General features: G+C 36.5%; 1 protein-coding gene across 1 annotated transcript in view; it reads right to left on the bottom strand.

The window, feature by feature from the left end:
• Nucleotides 1-1246: 1246 nt before the first annotated feature.
• The window catches only part of LOC140157379 (calsyntenin-1-like), a 258270-nt gene continuing 243150 nt past the window's right edge, over nucleotides 1247-16366 (bottom strand). The window contains exons 12-16 of the mRNA XM_072180555.1: nucleotides 15993-16163; nucleotides 14944-15089; nucleotides 11662-11824; nucleotides 9535-9704; nucleotides 1247-8854 (exon numbers count right to left, since the gene is read on the bottom strand). Of these exons, the coding sequence (XP_072036656.1) occupies nucleotides 8681-8854; nucleotides 9535-9704; nucleotides 11662-11824; nucleotides 14944-15089; nucleotides 15993-16163 (824 nt within the window). The 3' untranslated portion in view covers nucleotides 1247-8680. The remainder of the gene's footprint in view (nucleotides 8855-9534; nucleotides 9705-11661; nucleotides 11825-14943; nucleotides 15090-15992; nucleotides 16164-16366) is intronic.

Genomic DNA, 16366 nt, shown 5'->3' with positions numbered 1-16366 from the left:
ATAAATAAATAAACAAATAGGCCTAAATAAATCAATCTATAAATAAATAAATAAGAACTGAATGTGCCATTTATATTATTATTACAATTTTAATATTATTAATATCGTTAGTATTAATAGGCCTTTTAATATTAAGTACAGTTGAATACAAAAAGACATGAAAAGATGTTCATCATTCCGTTACACGAACACTCACTAAATTTACCACTCTTAGAAATTTGGCAACTACGTATCAATTAAGCAACCAATGCTTGTAGCACAACATATATTTTCCCGCCACATCCTATTTATTGCACGTGTAATACTTTTTGACGTCACGAAAAGTATTGTACATACAATATTGTACGTACAATATGGAGTCTGAGCGCGCTTAAGGAGGCTTTATCTGTCGATGCAATCATCTTTACCACCCACCTGACGTTAGGTGTTTCATTTAAATAAATTGAATGCTTTTGCTGATCGATTACACATTAGAATGTATGAAGGCTGCCATGTCTAATCCATATATCTATATTACACTATAATGGTAATCGCTTTACACACCATACCATACCATACATACCCCTGATAACACACTGTGCATGATGCAGTGTGTGTTGCTATCCCTGACAGCAATGTGCACATTGCACAGTATGAATGGTATAGCGTGTTTGTATCTACACATGATAGCTCAGTATGTATGGTACATGTATAGTGTGTATAGTGCAATAAATTTCTGTAAACTGGCACTACAATCATGCAAATCATGTTAAATAGGCCAATTTAGGGGGGGTCATACCTTTGTGGCATGGTTCATTCCAGGATATAGCAATAGATGAATACAATTTTTGAATAGATCGCCCTACACTACAAGCAGATTGCACTAATCACCTGTGTTAAGTCTGCAAACATAGATTGAATAAAATACCGCTCTTTTCAAAAATACTTATTTTACAGGTGATCAGACTTTCTTGACATCTATGGTTCAATGCATCGGTACAGTGTGAATGTTGTAGTGCAGGGCGATATATTCAAAATTGTATTCATCTCTTGCTATTCTTAGTTAATACGATTAATTATGTCACTTCTATGGTGAATATATTTGCATATAACTGGACTGGGCTGTGGTCCAATCTTTTCAGTTTTCTATCTTGCATTTCACTGGGATAATGAGAAAAGAAGGTGCTTTCTTCTGATGTGTGAGCGCTTACAGGGGCACAGAACATGGTATTATACACAAGGAGGCAGAAATAAAAGACAAAAGATATCCATGTTTTGGGGCTGACAGCTCCAACCTTTTTTTTATTACTTATCAAACCACTTGGGATATATACGTCACTTAATCCTGTCAGTATGTGATTGCTATTCTTACGTATACCTTATCAAGTCACGTAGCAGCCATTGGTGGAATATCTCACGGAATTCCCTTCTCAAATTAGGAGCACAAGAAAATTTGCTGAGTACCAGCAATGTTTTTCAATGTTGATAAATACTGAATACCTAAGTTGGTATTTCAAGAGAAATTGGTTTGAAGTTTTCATGCAAAACAGTGTCCACCTATTGGTCCAACTAGTATGCATTCACAAATTTTGTTATTTACCAATAACGGTTGCTATGCGACTTGAGCCAGTTGAGTTGTTTGATTTTAATATTTTAACAAATTTAATGAGTATTTGTTAGCCTACATTTCCAGATTTTTGATGTTGAAATGGGATCATTTTCTTTGTAACATGTATAGCACATTCACTACACATCTGAAAAACATTAAATAACCCTCCAATAGTCCTCATCATGTCAATAACCATTTCGATATACAAGGATTGTTAGTATGTTAATTCAATGCAGTGAAACTGATGTTTCAACTTTGTTATATTCATCATTAATAAATCAAACATGTACCATCATTTATTCCAGGAATGATTGTCCTAACTCAATATATTTTAACCTTTTTTCTAAATTTGCCCTCTACTCTGTACTATTAGAATATTTCACTTTGATTAACCCAGTTTAATAAGAGTATAGGGTGTATATTAAGAATATCTTGAATTCCCTCCATTTTTTTTTACAAATACAGACCTATATTGCACCAAATTCAAATTGTGACAAGCAATCACAAACCAATTATGAAGTCAGCCACCATACTGACAGGAAAAGTGAATATGATGTTACAGAATACTTAACAATACATCCATGGTAACTATAAGCTAGCATTACCTCATCTAAACTACACAGTCCAATATCCTATATACTTATACACTGGCACTGTCTATGTCCATGTGCTCATGGGTATCCTAAGTAGTACCCAGAAACAAAATGGTTTCAAGTGTCAGTGCTTATAATTATAAAACTTTGAACTGCAGTGTAAAGATGAGGCTGTTGTTACTTATAGTACTTGAAGCTCTTAACAAAAGTAGAAATGCCCCTATACAGTAATTTTTTAAACTAAAAATACTCTTGTCTCTTAAATGTCTTGTCCAATCAGGCTAATTTTAGGCATGACCACCAATGACGCAAGGCTGACATTCCTACAATACCCTACAATGTGAATGTCAGCCTTACAAAGTATCCACATGTACATATAATGCCAAGTATTCCAGCAACTATACAACTGGCACTTCCTTTCTTCTTTTTTTTTTTTTTTTTCTATTTTTCTATTTAAAGTTCACTGATTTTGTAGATTTCATTTGCAGACAGCATTTGGCATCAATATACATTTAGGCCATTTTTAATTTCATTTCTTTTTCAATTTTTTTTTTGAGAAAGTGCCAGTGTACATGACCAAGTGGTAGTACAAATTTAGGATCAAGCATATCTATATCCTTCATTTGAATTCAATGCAAATTTAATATTCATATAAACTTGACTTTGATAAGAGAAAAATATTGATAATGATTTCGATATCAAACCATCTGCTTTGTCCACATCTAGGATCGATCCATCACAAGTCACCTGATAACCATATGATCTTGTGACCTTTGACCCATGAATGACCTAAATTGTTGCTTGTATCTATGGACATTACTACTGAAGGTAAGAAATGCTTGATCCTGAATCGAGTGCATTTTTTCCTCTGGGATTCAGTGTGAACAATAAAAATAAACAAAAGGAAGAAACAATCATCAAATCATCGTTGGGTAGGAAAAACCTCCTATGTGTCTTTGGCCCCTGAACATGTTTAAAACAAAACTGCCAACAGGTTACATAGGTGGTTTTGCTTTAAACATGTTCAGGGGCCAATGACACATAGGAGGTTTTTCCTACCCAACAATGAAATGTATCATTACCAGTGGGTGAATTCCTATCAACCAGTGCAATGAAAAAGCTAACTTTGCACTCTAGCTATTGAAATGCATATCACTTAACATATCCAGAGTTCAAAGGTCACATTCACCTTTTGATAAAAAAACACCCCTCCTAATGACACAGTTAAAATTAGACAGTGATCAACAATTAAAAGACATAAATTGCAAGAATTTTGAACACCGTTTCTATGTTATAGCTATAAGCAAGATTGTTTTGAGGTAACTACAGTTTGAGGTTCCCACTGTTTCACTCTATCACCCTATAAGAGCCTCAACCTGAGCGACCCACACACATTGCTTGCAAAGATTGGCTGACCCCTTGTAACACTACTGCTGCAGAGCAGATTTTCACAGCATTTTAAAAAGGTTTTACTATCATTTCTGTACAGCTGGTTTGCCCTTTAAATAGATACTGTGGATTTTTGTCCTAAATTTAAAAAGAAAAAGAAGACATTTTTCCGATTGATGTCTGAGATAGCGTTTAGTCTTTTACAGGAAAACTAGAGTACACAAACATCTATTTCTTCTTGCTTGTTACATGACAATATAGACCACAATTCAGACATTGTGAGGCTGCTAACTCATCTACTTGGGCTGTCTTCAATCAGGGTGTTGTCACTCTGGTCCAATCAGAAAGACACTCACATCCTGGGAACCGAAACGTATTACATTGGTCACAGCTGCAATTCAATTGAATTGTACCCCGTTTTGTGTCAATCAAAGTAGGTTAACAATGTTTGATTGGTTGGAATATACACTGGATCCACCTACTTTATGAAATCTGACCAATCAGATAAAATGATTGACAAATTGATAAAGGGGATTGATTTTCATTTGAATCTGATGTGGTTCTGAATTATGATACTATATTGCCAATCAAACTCATAGCTACCAGGTACTCTTGAGATGAATCTACTAATATACAAATTTGACATTTGCAAGCTAGGGATGAGGTTGACGTACATTTCTACCATCACCTTGTATCTTTATCAGTAATTTCATTACTTTCTTGTAATCTTAGTTTGTCAAGCTCATCCCTCAAAATTCATGTCTTTACATAATTTATACTAATACTGGAATAATTTAAGATCACAGTTAAAACTGTGCAAACTTTTCTTATAATAAAAATTACACTTACATGATTAACACAACACTGTACCTTTAATTTCATTGAAATAAAAAATGAAAATCCTACAAATTCTATTAAATTTTCTCCCTGACTGTTAAAGTTTTCGCACATAACTTTCTACACAATCTCATCCCTCAGTGCACCATTCATAATTATTCAATACCAAAAATACTTTGTCTCTGAACCAAGCACTGAGGGAGGAAATTGACAGTGTTGCCAGAAAGAGAATCAAGAATTGTATGAGATTACCATGGTGCACCATCCACAAGTCTTGTGAATATACATAAAATTATAGCAATGGAAACAAGAATTAAATAATAATACGAGCAGCTCATATGGTACAATAGCTAATCAGACATTCTCCAATTTCATTATGAAGATATTATTTGAAAATTACAAATCAACTACTAATTCTACAAGAAATAGCAGTGTACATGAATTGTCAGATAATTACTCAAAGTATACAATCAGTGGCCACAGAAACATGCAAATTTAGGGGGGATATATTTTGTGCCTGTTTTAGATGGACAGTTGCGTGCGAAAAATGTTCAATTTCAAGACTATTAAGCTCTGGTAATTGGATGGATAGTGTAATAGAGAATTTTGCAATTTTACCCCATTTTGTCCCAAAACATGGATGTTGTTTGGGCTAAAATGGAAGGTGCACAGGGTAATTATTGTTTTATATTTACTTCTATTAGGATTTTTAGGGGGGCATCCCATGTGTCCCTCTGTTTCCACCGCCAATGTATACAATAAGTTAAAATGGTTTATAAGTTTATAAATTGATTTTCTAAATCACTTTAATATCAATAAATTGGAGAATGTTTGAATTTATAAAATAAAGTAAGCAATACAAAAATAAACACAAAATCTAGGAGAAGAGGTGAGCAGACAGCAGAAATTAGCCATTGATTGGCCACGCATTTTGGGTCAATTTTGGCCAGTTTTTGATAAATGTTTTGCAATGTTATCATGGTTATGATTGAAACAAGCATATATAATGAATATCACTCTTAGTCTATTATACAATTGCACCTGCACTTGAAGAGGCTATATTGATATTTCTTTACAATTTTTTCCTATTTTAAACTGTGAAACATTGATTTGTCCAGTAATTTTGTACATTTTCATTGGCTGTGTAATTATAGATGCAGTTGGTAGGTTTATAAACATATTGCAGCATATCTTTGAGCAGAAAAGGGGTAACTATAGGAAGGAAAGGAAGAAGTAAAATTTCATTTGCATGACCATTTTGATCAATAATTTCATCAACACTGTGTAGGGATAGAGAGAATGATTCATACTCCACCTCCAAGGCAAAGTTCACAAATATATCTATGTACTGTATGAATTATAACATCATCCTCAGAGGGCAAAGTATGTTAGCTCAATACAGTAACTAGTAGAACAAAGTGAACTGTTTGAACAAGGAGAGTAAAAGAAAGCAGACAAGATATTGCAAATTGGCTGTTCCAGTTATAATCCATACACCCTTTAATCTTGAAGCCATGACCTTAATCTTCCACATAGGGAGTGTGACTTTCAAATGGAGTCACTTATTCAGGCAACCCCATTTGAAATTCACACCCCTGTCTGGGAGATAAAGGTCATGTCTTCCTTAGGGGGTGTATGGATTTCAACCGGAATAGCCATATCCAGGCAAGAATTCTGAAGTGAAATTTATAAGTTAAAAAGCAACAAAAAGATTTAAAAAAACTCAAATAAAATATGTAATGGAATGGTCTCAGATAAACAGAAATCTGCACTTTTGATGACTGAATACAGAACAGAGAAGGTATATAGGCTGCGTCCAATTTTCAACATTTTGAATATAAACAACAATATACGCAAATTAACATCATTTTCCTATTCAGAAATAATGTAAATACTAACTAGATTTTTTTTTCATACTATCAGAGTCCTAATATGGGGCATTTCAATTTTTTTACATACTATTCAAGAAAAGAGCTAAAACCCCACATTAAAGCATTACATAGCCCAAGTTTAGCTACTAAAAAGTTGTCTTTTTCATTTTTCTTTAAAATCTTGATAATTTTCTACTGTACAAATACACAATGCTAAGTTTTGGTGTCATTTGTGTAAAAAAACACAGGGGGTCCATTGGTACCGATATTTTTAAGTCGGGGTGGGGGAGTGAGTGGGATAAATACATCAACAACAACATCAACAACAATTATAATAATAATAATACCATACCTTTTTTGTCATCGTGTGCAATTATTTTCATACGTAAAACAAAGATAATATATAATACCCACATCTTTATTACAAATCACACATAAGTATCATTTCATCAGGTGCGTCTTTTAAATCTGTACAATTGTCATTTGTTATGCTATACTATTTTCTGTATGGACTAATAATAATACAAGCTAAAGTTCCCGTAAGTCATTACCAAGTGTTTTTAGATCCTGATTTGAGCAGTGTTTCTAAACATAAGCACCTGCTAAGACAAAATAACCAAAAATCTATGGACACATAAAGTGCACTGGTATTTATATTGCTGATAAAGATCAACACATAGTTTCTCTGTATAATTTCCCCCTCTTTTCCAAATATTAAACAAATCTAAAATCATTTTATATATCTACATCAGAAAAGTAGTATATATACTACTTCATCATAACTAACACCTTCCTTTTTACATCAATAAAGTGCATTGGAAATTAGTGACAATCTCTTCAAACCAAGACATGGCTCTATCACCTACATGGGTCACCAAGACATGGCTTGATCACCTACATGGGTCACCAAGACATGGCTCGATCACCTACATGGGTCACCAAGACATGGCTCTATCACCTACATGGGTCACCAAGACATGACTCAATCACCTACATGGGTCACCAAGACATGGCTCGATCACCTACATGGGTCACCAAGACATGGCTCTATCACCTACATGGGTCACCAAGACATGGCTTGATCACCTACATGGGTCACCAAGACATGGCTCAATCACCTACATGGGTCACCAAGACATGGCTCAACCACCAACATGGGTCACCAAGACATGGCTCTATCACCTACATGGGTCACCAAGACATGGCTCGATCACCTACATGGGTCACCAAGACATGGCTCGATCACCTACATGGGTCACCAAGACATGGCTCTATCACCTACATGGGTCATCAAGACATGGCTCAATCACCTACATGGGTCATCAAGACATGGCTCAATCACCTACATGGATCACCAAGACATGGCTCAATCACCTACATGGGTCACCAAGACATGGCTCTATCACCTACATGGGTCATCAAGACATGGCTCAATCACCTACATGGGTCATCAAGACATGGCTCAATCACCTACATGGGTCATCAATACATGGCTCAATCACCTACATGGGTCATCAAGACATGGCTCAATCACCTACATGGGTCACCAAGACATGGCTCTATCACCTACATGGGTCACCAAGACATGGCTCAATCACCAACACATGCCATAAGGTACTTCATCACCTCTGTGTATATCTTATAAGGATTGTTTATTTCTGATGATGTACACAGCCATTTAAAAATCCCATATTCTCAAGCTTATTTGAGAAACATCATAAATGATACCCATCATACCCCAATGCTGTATATTTTACAGAGCAAACTGAACCATGCCTTGTGTAGATTGTACCCTTTGCTACTTTAATATTGAGATGTACCATCAAGCAACACATCTAATAACATCCCTTGATTACAAAGGCTGCAAGATTGGTTTTGTACCTCTTAAAAATGTTCACCAAATGAGAACTCTAACCTCTACAACAACAAAGCCCTGACAATAACAATATCTCCTTTATGTCCAGTACAGAGAGACCCTAGGTAACAATGAATAGTTTCAAAATTCTTATGACATCTTGCACCAATGTAAAATATTTAACCAAATTTTCATCATTTTGTGTTTACGTTTAACAGTCACATACTTTTGTCACTATATATATTCACTTGAAAACCAATTATCTTACAAGTACAGCTCGTATAGAGATGAATTTGAGAAAAAACAAATCCCATTTTGGTTTTTAAAACATGGCCCTCTATAGTTGACCCTGATCTTTATAATACTGCCCTCTATAGTTGACCCTGAATCTATAGTCTGCTCCACTAAGAGTTAACACCAAAGTTGAGCACATCAGTTAAGGTGGATTATTGAGGCCTGCTCCTCCTTCATGAGTTGATGAACAATATCCAAATATTGGAATCAAATATAAATCAGTATTTTTCCTTATATTTTACAGCATTCACTTTCAAAATTTCAGCGTTGAATCATCCCATTCCAATGCTGTTCCTTTGATTTCTACATGTGTTTCCTCTTCTTCTTCCTCGTCTTCGTCTTCATCTGAGCTGTCCAGTTCGTCCTGTCCGCTTTCATCGTCGTCTTCATCGCTTGTGTCATCATCATCTTCATTTGTATCAACAGGCTGGAAAGTGACATATATTAAAGTTCGTTAAAAAATTTTTAAACAAATATTTTACTCTTACAGCATCATAATTTTCAGAAAAATATTCTGATTTAAAATCGACAGGATTTGTAATATTATTCCAAACAAAGAAATCTTCCATATAGGTCACAGCTACAATATTGCACAAGGAAATATGATTTTATGCTTTTTTCCCACTTTATTGTGCACCAGCCAAGAGTTGAATCATCTCAATCTATAACTTGCTTATCGTCCATATTAGTTTATTTATTGCTATCACACAATCACTTATCTTCCCAACCACTAATACAAGCACCCCCACACACACAACCTACCCCATCCTTAGGATTCACTGCGATGTTAAGAGCTGAATCATCCCAATCGTTAACTTGCTTTTCATTTATATTACTATGACACACAAGCATCTTCCCAGTCACTATGACACATGCTGCATACCCCACACATAGGATTCACTGAATCGTCCTAATCCCATATCTTGCTTATCATTTATATTACTATCACACAAGTATACCTCACACACGCACCCCCCACACCCTACCCCATCCATAGGATTCACTGTGATGTTAAGAGTTGAATCATCCCAGTCCATATCTTGCTTATCATCATATTAATATCACACAAGCACACCTCACACACACACCACCACCCCCACAACCTACCCCATCCATAGGATTCACTGTGATGTTAAGAGCTGAATCGTCCCAGTCCATATCTTGCTTATCTTCCATAGTACTATCTCTGTGTGCTGCGTAGATTCGGAATACTCCCAGTACAATCATGAACACAAGGAAACCAACGCAAATTACGATTACGACTGTCATTGCTGTACCTAAAGCAGGGATAAAACAAATACATAACAAAAGACCAGTGAGCTAAGAAATTACTGTCATTGCTGTACACACAGGGAACAAAATAAGATCATTGCCATAGGTCAGTTTGATACACAATTTGAACAGTTTCAAGTGTCTTTTATACAGGGTTGCCATAATCTTGAGGTTAAGACGGCAACAGGCAGCACACAAGTAGCCCAATTTCCAGTCACCCAAAATGCTAATATTTGGGCTCTCTTAGTAATTCTAGTTAGCAAAATCACCCAATTGGGTGCATAACCCTCTGCTGACAGCCCCTCCTTTACACAGTGATTAATTAATTGATTGGCCATAAAATGATTGAAACAGGAGACAGCAAAAAGGACACAAAAAAGGGTGCAAAAAATCAGCAGAAATTAAGGAAATTGCTATAAAAAAACACAGCACTTGAAAGTTGCAATTCACCACTAAATTTTTAAACAGATTGTGGCAACTTTAGCTGAAGTAACACACCATTTGAAAATAACCCAATTGGGCCCCTTGTGACAATGATGTGTGGCAACCCTGCATCTAATCTCCTTGGGGAGGATACAAATTCAGTACTTCAAAACTCCATACAGTAATTAATTAATATATATTATTGTTGCAAGAGCACTTTGATCAATACCAGATATCTAGTTTACATATTGCATGCATAATCAGCTGCCTCTTCAGTATCTTAACAGAAGATACTGACACTTGGATATAGATCTCATTCACAGCATGGCACACAATGCTAAGCTGTGAGAGGGGTGATAATCCGTATTCCATCTCAACTTGATGTTTATATTGATTTACTACACTCAAACAAAAACCATAATTACACAAAACTTTCATGACAGATATTTGACTGTTTCAAATCATCAGTCAAAGAGATGTTTACCATGTTACCATGGCAGTAACCCAGTCTTACTGATTTGTTGGCATTTCATCCTTCTCCATTTCATCCATGTGACAATATCATGCTCTTACCCCATTCCAAAGCTTAAAGCAATAATGTGTGATTTGCAAAAAGAATAGATTCTTATTTAAATGTTTGTTTTTACTGATCACATTATCCCTTTTTAATTTCGAGCCAAACAAATGAGGTATAACGAAGAAAATTGCGATTCATTCCAACGCCTACAATGTGTGTACTACGCTCGCCGATCATATTACATGTAACTGCACGGAGCATCGCGCTCGACGTGTGACATTACAAGCTGACATCTACGGTACATGTTAGCAAGTACTCGATTGTTGAACTCTGAATAAAACCGGGTCGACCCGGTTTTAAAACAAAAAGTTAAATTTTACTGTTATTAAAGCACTTCAGGCTTAGTCTTTTACGTGGTATTTTAGTATACCACTGGGCATTATAATTATGCAAAAAGTAGACATCCGAGTAAAATTGAGGGCGTCGCTGTGAAGCAAATCACACATTATGGCTTTAACTTTACCCTAACACTAACACTTATCACGTTGTTGTTGACATGTGCGTGATAACCTCCAGCCAAAGTGGTATTTGAGCAGAAGCAGTCAAAGTACCATATCCCTGATATTTATCTGTACCCTACCTAAACCCATACCTTAAATTCTACTATGATCCTAAACTGTAACAACACTCAATTGTAATTTTATGTGTATGAAAAGGCAAAAAAATTCAGGACCATGTGTCATCAGACTACTCTATGTATGCCCTTAGAGGATCAATACAGGAAAATGTACTTTATCTTCTGTGTGCAAAACATCCATGGACTATCAATGATTTGAACCCAGGACCAAACAAACTGCTGCACTTCAATTCAAGACTGTTTTAAGTTATGCTCTTATGACATTCTTCCTCTTGGCTCTAAGTCCATCTCTTCCTGGTTTATACCCAGCCATCTGCATGTGATGTGCAGGATTTGAACCTAAGACCTTCAGTTTACCATTCAACAGCTAATGATTATGACTTACTTGATGCAGTAGCCTTGGCGAGTTTATCAGCAGGTAATCTCTTCTCCATCTTGGCTCTAAGTCCCTCGCTTCCTGGTTTATAGCCAGCCATCTGCACGTGATGTCCCGACTTGGCATGATTCAGATTGGAGGAACTTTGAATTTTCCGATGGAGTACATTAATCTGCAAGAATACGAAACAAAGGGATGTTGTGAATACTGTATTTAATCATATTCCAAATCACATTCCCAATTCAAATCTAAACCTTTATACTCCCAAAACCAACTACTATATACTCTGATCAACTCGTAATAGGCATGACTTGTAACATAGTGTATTGATATAGAATGGCATACACACAGCTGGGCACAATAGGTGAGCTGTGCCTTGCGTGACCGACGCACGCTTTTGTGAATTTGCGCATTGTGTAAGTTGGAACTTTATTGACTCCCGCTGTAACAATATCCGAATAATTCCTGTCTATTACGAGCTGATCATAGTATAAGGCAATTATTATACTCTCAAGTACAGTTATCAGAATAAATCGACTATATTTTGATTAACTCGTAATCGGCAGGAATTGTTAGACTTTTACCACTACGCCGAAAAATAGACCCAAGTTAAGAGTTTATGGCTTGTTTGGTCTATACTTTGAGTGTTAAAAAACTACTCAAAGTATAGGACTTGAATTAATAACTTGTGATTCTTCTAGCAAGACTTCACAAGACAATTGTCAAAATAAAATATATGGATATTAATCCATGATGTTACAAGGCCCGCAGATTACGAGCTGATCAAACTGTACATTGTGCATTAAAATTCAATATTCATCCAACATGAAAACCTGAATAATTTGAAACTTTGAATTAAAGTGACTGATTATCAAAACAATTCATTAATCATTTGTTGAATAATTCACCATGTTCGTAAACCTTTACGACATAAGGCTAATTGCATATCCAATCCCATCAATTGAAATCTCATAATCTGCAAACCAGATGTTCCCTCAATGGGCTATTCCAGTTGAAATCCATACACCCCCTATGGAAGGCATGACCTTAATCTTCCACAAAGGGACTGTGAATTTCAAATGGAGTTACCTGAATAAGTGACTCCATTTGAAATCTATACCCCCTGTGTAAGATTAAGGTCATGTCTTCCATAGATGGTGTATGGGTTTCAACTGCAATAGCCCAATGCTGAGTGTTTATAGTGTGAATTCCAATTGAATGAACACAGCTTTCAATAGCGTGACGAATTTTTGAGTACACTGCGCGATGTACGCCAGCGTGTGCGACTGTGCGTGAGTAACGCGGAAGTGAATCAACCATGCCAACGCTTTTCGTGATTGGATAGCATTGCATCCAAGGTCGTGCATTCGCGTTGTAGTTTGAAATACGCAATATACAATCGCGGTTGGATCGAGTACAGCTGTTAAAAGCTGCGTTCATTCAATTGGAATTCTTACTATAGTATAATACAATTTTAACTGTTCTAAACAGTTTTATGGGTTTTTTTTGTATTCATGGTTTCAAACAGTTAAATTTCAAAGCCCATGGGTTAAAAATATTTTTGCAGACTTTTAAATCTGGGGATCTGAAACTGACACAAAGAATGAAAATAAAACCCCTCCCTAAAATTCACCATTATAAAGTACTGCTCTTCATCCAACAGCGTTGCTGAGGTCATTGTTTAGCTCCTCAATTGGGTTGCTTCAAGATCACATTGCTACAGCTCACAAAATCCTGCCATGATTTGGCTCAAATTTGGCTATTTGATACAAAGTTGTATTTTTGATGCACTTTCCCTTCATTGGACAATTTCTGAAGTCTCAGAAGTGACAAAATGCAATATCAGTCACCGAGTACCAGGAGTGTATTCATTTTCTTCCACCCAACTCTCTTTTAATATGTAAACTGCTCACATTTTTTTGCCTCTAGTGCTTTTTTCCCTCTCCTCATCAATAACTGAATACCTAAAAGGAAGAAGGGCCCCACTCCATCTCCATAATATTCCCAAAATTTGTGGAAGAAAGGGCCAACTCCATGGAGTTGCGCTTTTGTAGACGCAGTATTGTTGGTCGAAGCAGCCAAAATATCCATTTTCAATATCTAAATCAATATATTATTGAATAAATTGATGAATGTTTTCAGTCATCCAGTTGTAATATATGAAGTTTGGAATTAAATCAAAATACTGGACTTACTATTTTTAGCAAAGCTACGTTGCGTGTGATACCATCACACTTCATCAGGCAACTGACCCGCTGGACTGGTCATGTGACAGACGGCTAGGGATCGGCTTGATGGCTCTGTCCCATGCGTGAGATAGGTTTGGGAGAGAGTAGAATCACCATCACTCAAAAAAGGGGAGGCCTACAATACAACCCATCTCATGCATGGGACAGAGCCATCAAGCCGATCCCTAGCCGTCTGTCACATGACCAGTCCAGCGGGTCAGTTGCCTGATGAAGTGTGATGGTATCACACGCAACGTAGCTTTGCTAAAAATAGTAAGTCCAGTATTTTGATTTAATTCCAAACTTCATATTATTGAATAATTACGCTTTGATATTTTGCAAAAGTTCATTCTTTGAAAACTTGCTTGATTTATTGTTGTTAATGAGTTTTGTACATTTTACAAAAGTGTTGTTGTTCAAGCCCTCTTTACAACATAACTCAAGAACCACAAGACCTACAAAATTATATCTGTGCTATTTGAATTCTTCTACATACTCGCTATGAAATGATCAATGCAATTTTTGCCAAAGCTCACTACCATTCGCAAGATGATGTGAACTACCAAATTGCAACAGTTTAAAATAGTTGCTAACCTTAAGTGTACTTGGAAGACTATTTAGAGAGTGGATTTGAGTCCTTCTTTCAGAAGGAAGAACTGTCAGGGTTGCCAAACCCGTGATTTGGTGGGCGTCTTTTCAAGATTTTTCCAGCGACTTTCGACAATTTCCTGTCCCATAGAAACGAATGGTTAAGAAAAAATGTGGGCGACTTTCAACATTGTATCCGGCGACTTCTGATAGTTTCCTGCCCCATAGACACCAATGGTAAAGAGAAAAATTGGGTGACTTTTCGATTATTTGACCCACAATTTGGGCTGAAATCTTTTGGCACCCCTGAGGACTGTCTGCTAGCAATAAAATGTCTGGGTGTAACTCAGTTTGTAAAATGGTGGAGTTGGGCCCTTCTTCCATTTAGGTATTCAATTGGACTACTTAAGAGTATTCTACCACAGCATGGGGAGCCAATTTACAGTGCCTTAGTAGTGAGTTATGGCCTACTTACCTGTACTGTGAATTCATTACTTGTGAAGCGTCCGTTGAGTTCTGTGCACATAATTTTGAATGTTCTCGATAGGAGATCTTGTGCATGTGCATTGGCATACATAACGGCTCTCAATAGACTCTGGTAATGCTCTATGGTGTCAACTCCTGAAAATCACATAACACATCAATAAATACATGTAAATGATAGTTTTCAATGATGTTACATAGCCATTTCTTATGGAATGGCTTGCCTGGGCCAACCACAATTTGACACCGGGCAACCCAAAACACAGACTGACATTAAATGACAGGTGTGATTAAAATGATGCTCTTTTATGATTTTCAATCCAAAAAATATGCAAATCAAGAATTTCCAAGAAGCAAACAAATTCTCACATACACTCCCCGCAGAATTGCATCCGTATTTGCTATGGCCAACTCTCAGCGTCAGGCAGTATAAGGTGCCTTTTAAAAAGATACACCTATATATAGTAGTCTACATGCTATACGCCTTGTCTGGCAACTATATACCATATCGACTATTGTAATGTTTATGCATACAAACTTAGAAACAGAAGTGCAAGTGAAATATTAAAGTCGGGCAAGTAGAATTCCATGTGGACATGTCCGGTGGGCAAGTGGACATTTTACAGTTCTGTGAGGCCTGTACATGCCATATTCATTCTGGTTTGGACCTCTTCCCTGAATAGGGATCTGTGTTGCATAATTACCAAAGCTTGAACTGTTCAGGTGCCATCAAATCTTGCATTAAGCTGTATCGCATCACATTTTGCCTGTCGCAATACCAATTTACAATGGGGTGTAACACCCCAGATGTCGTCAGACATCACACCAATGCGTACATCATTAAGCGAATATCGTTACTGTGCATTTCAAGTTGACGTGACGCTAAATGACAACATTTGGGGTCTAATCGTATGAATTATGGGATATATACCCAAAAAGGTCAATTGGACAACACAAGTCATTTTGAGACCTGGGTGCCACTATTTTTTTCAATCAATTTCAATCAATCAATCAATCAATCAATCAATCACTTTCTCTTACCTTTAATAATAATTCCTTCAGACGAGTTGAGTTTAGTCAAATGCCACTTAGCGAGTTCATCTGCAGGGATCTCCAGGATTTCCCCTTCTTGCATAGGCGTATCCACGGTAACGCTACATGAATCCAGGTTGTGAGAGATGGAGAGCAGTGCGTCAGGAGCAGTGTCATCTTCTGAAATGAACAACAAATTTGGAAAATATCACTTAAGGTATATAATCACTGTTAATCACTTATTCTTGACTCACTTTTTCCAAAATATGCATGCGGGACAATTGGGGGTATTTTGTCTTGCCTGGAATGTATTCGAAACAAACTGCTACTTGTGCACAACTCTTACAGATTATAGGCACAATTTGAATGCTTCATGGTGTGAC

Source organism: Amphiura filiformis, chromosome 7 (assembly GCF_039555335.1).
Source record: "Amphiura filiformis chromosome 7, Afil_fr2py, whole genome shotgun sequence".
NCBI lineage: Eukaryota > Metazoa > Echinodermata > Ophiuroidea > Amphilepidida > Amphiuridae > Amphiura > Amphiura filiformis.
This window is presented reverse-complemented; position numbering and strand designations above follow the sequence as displayed.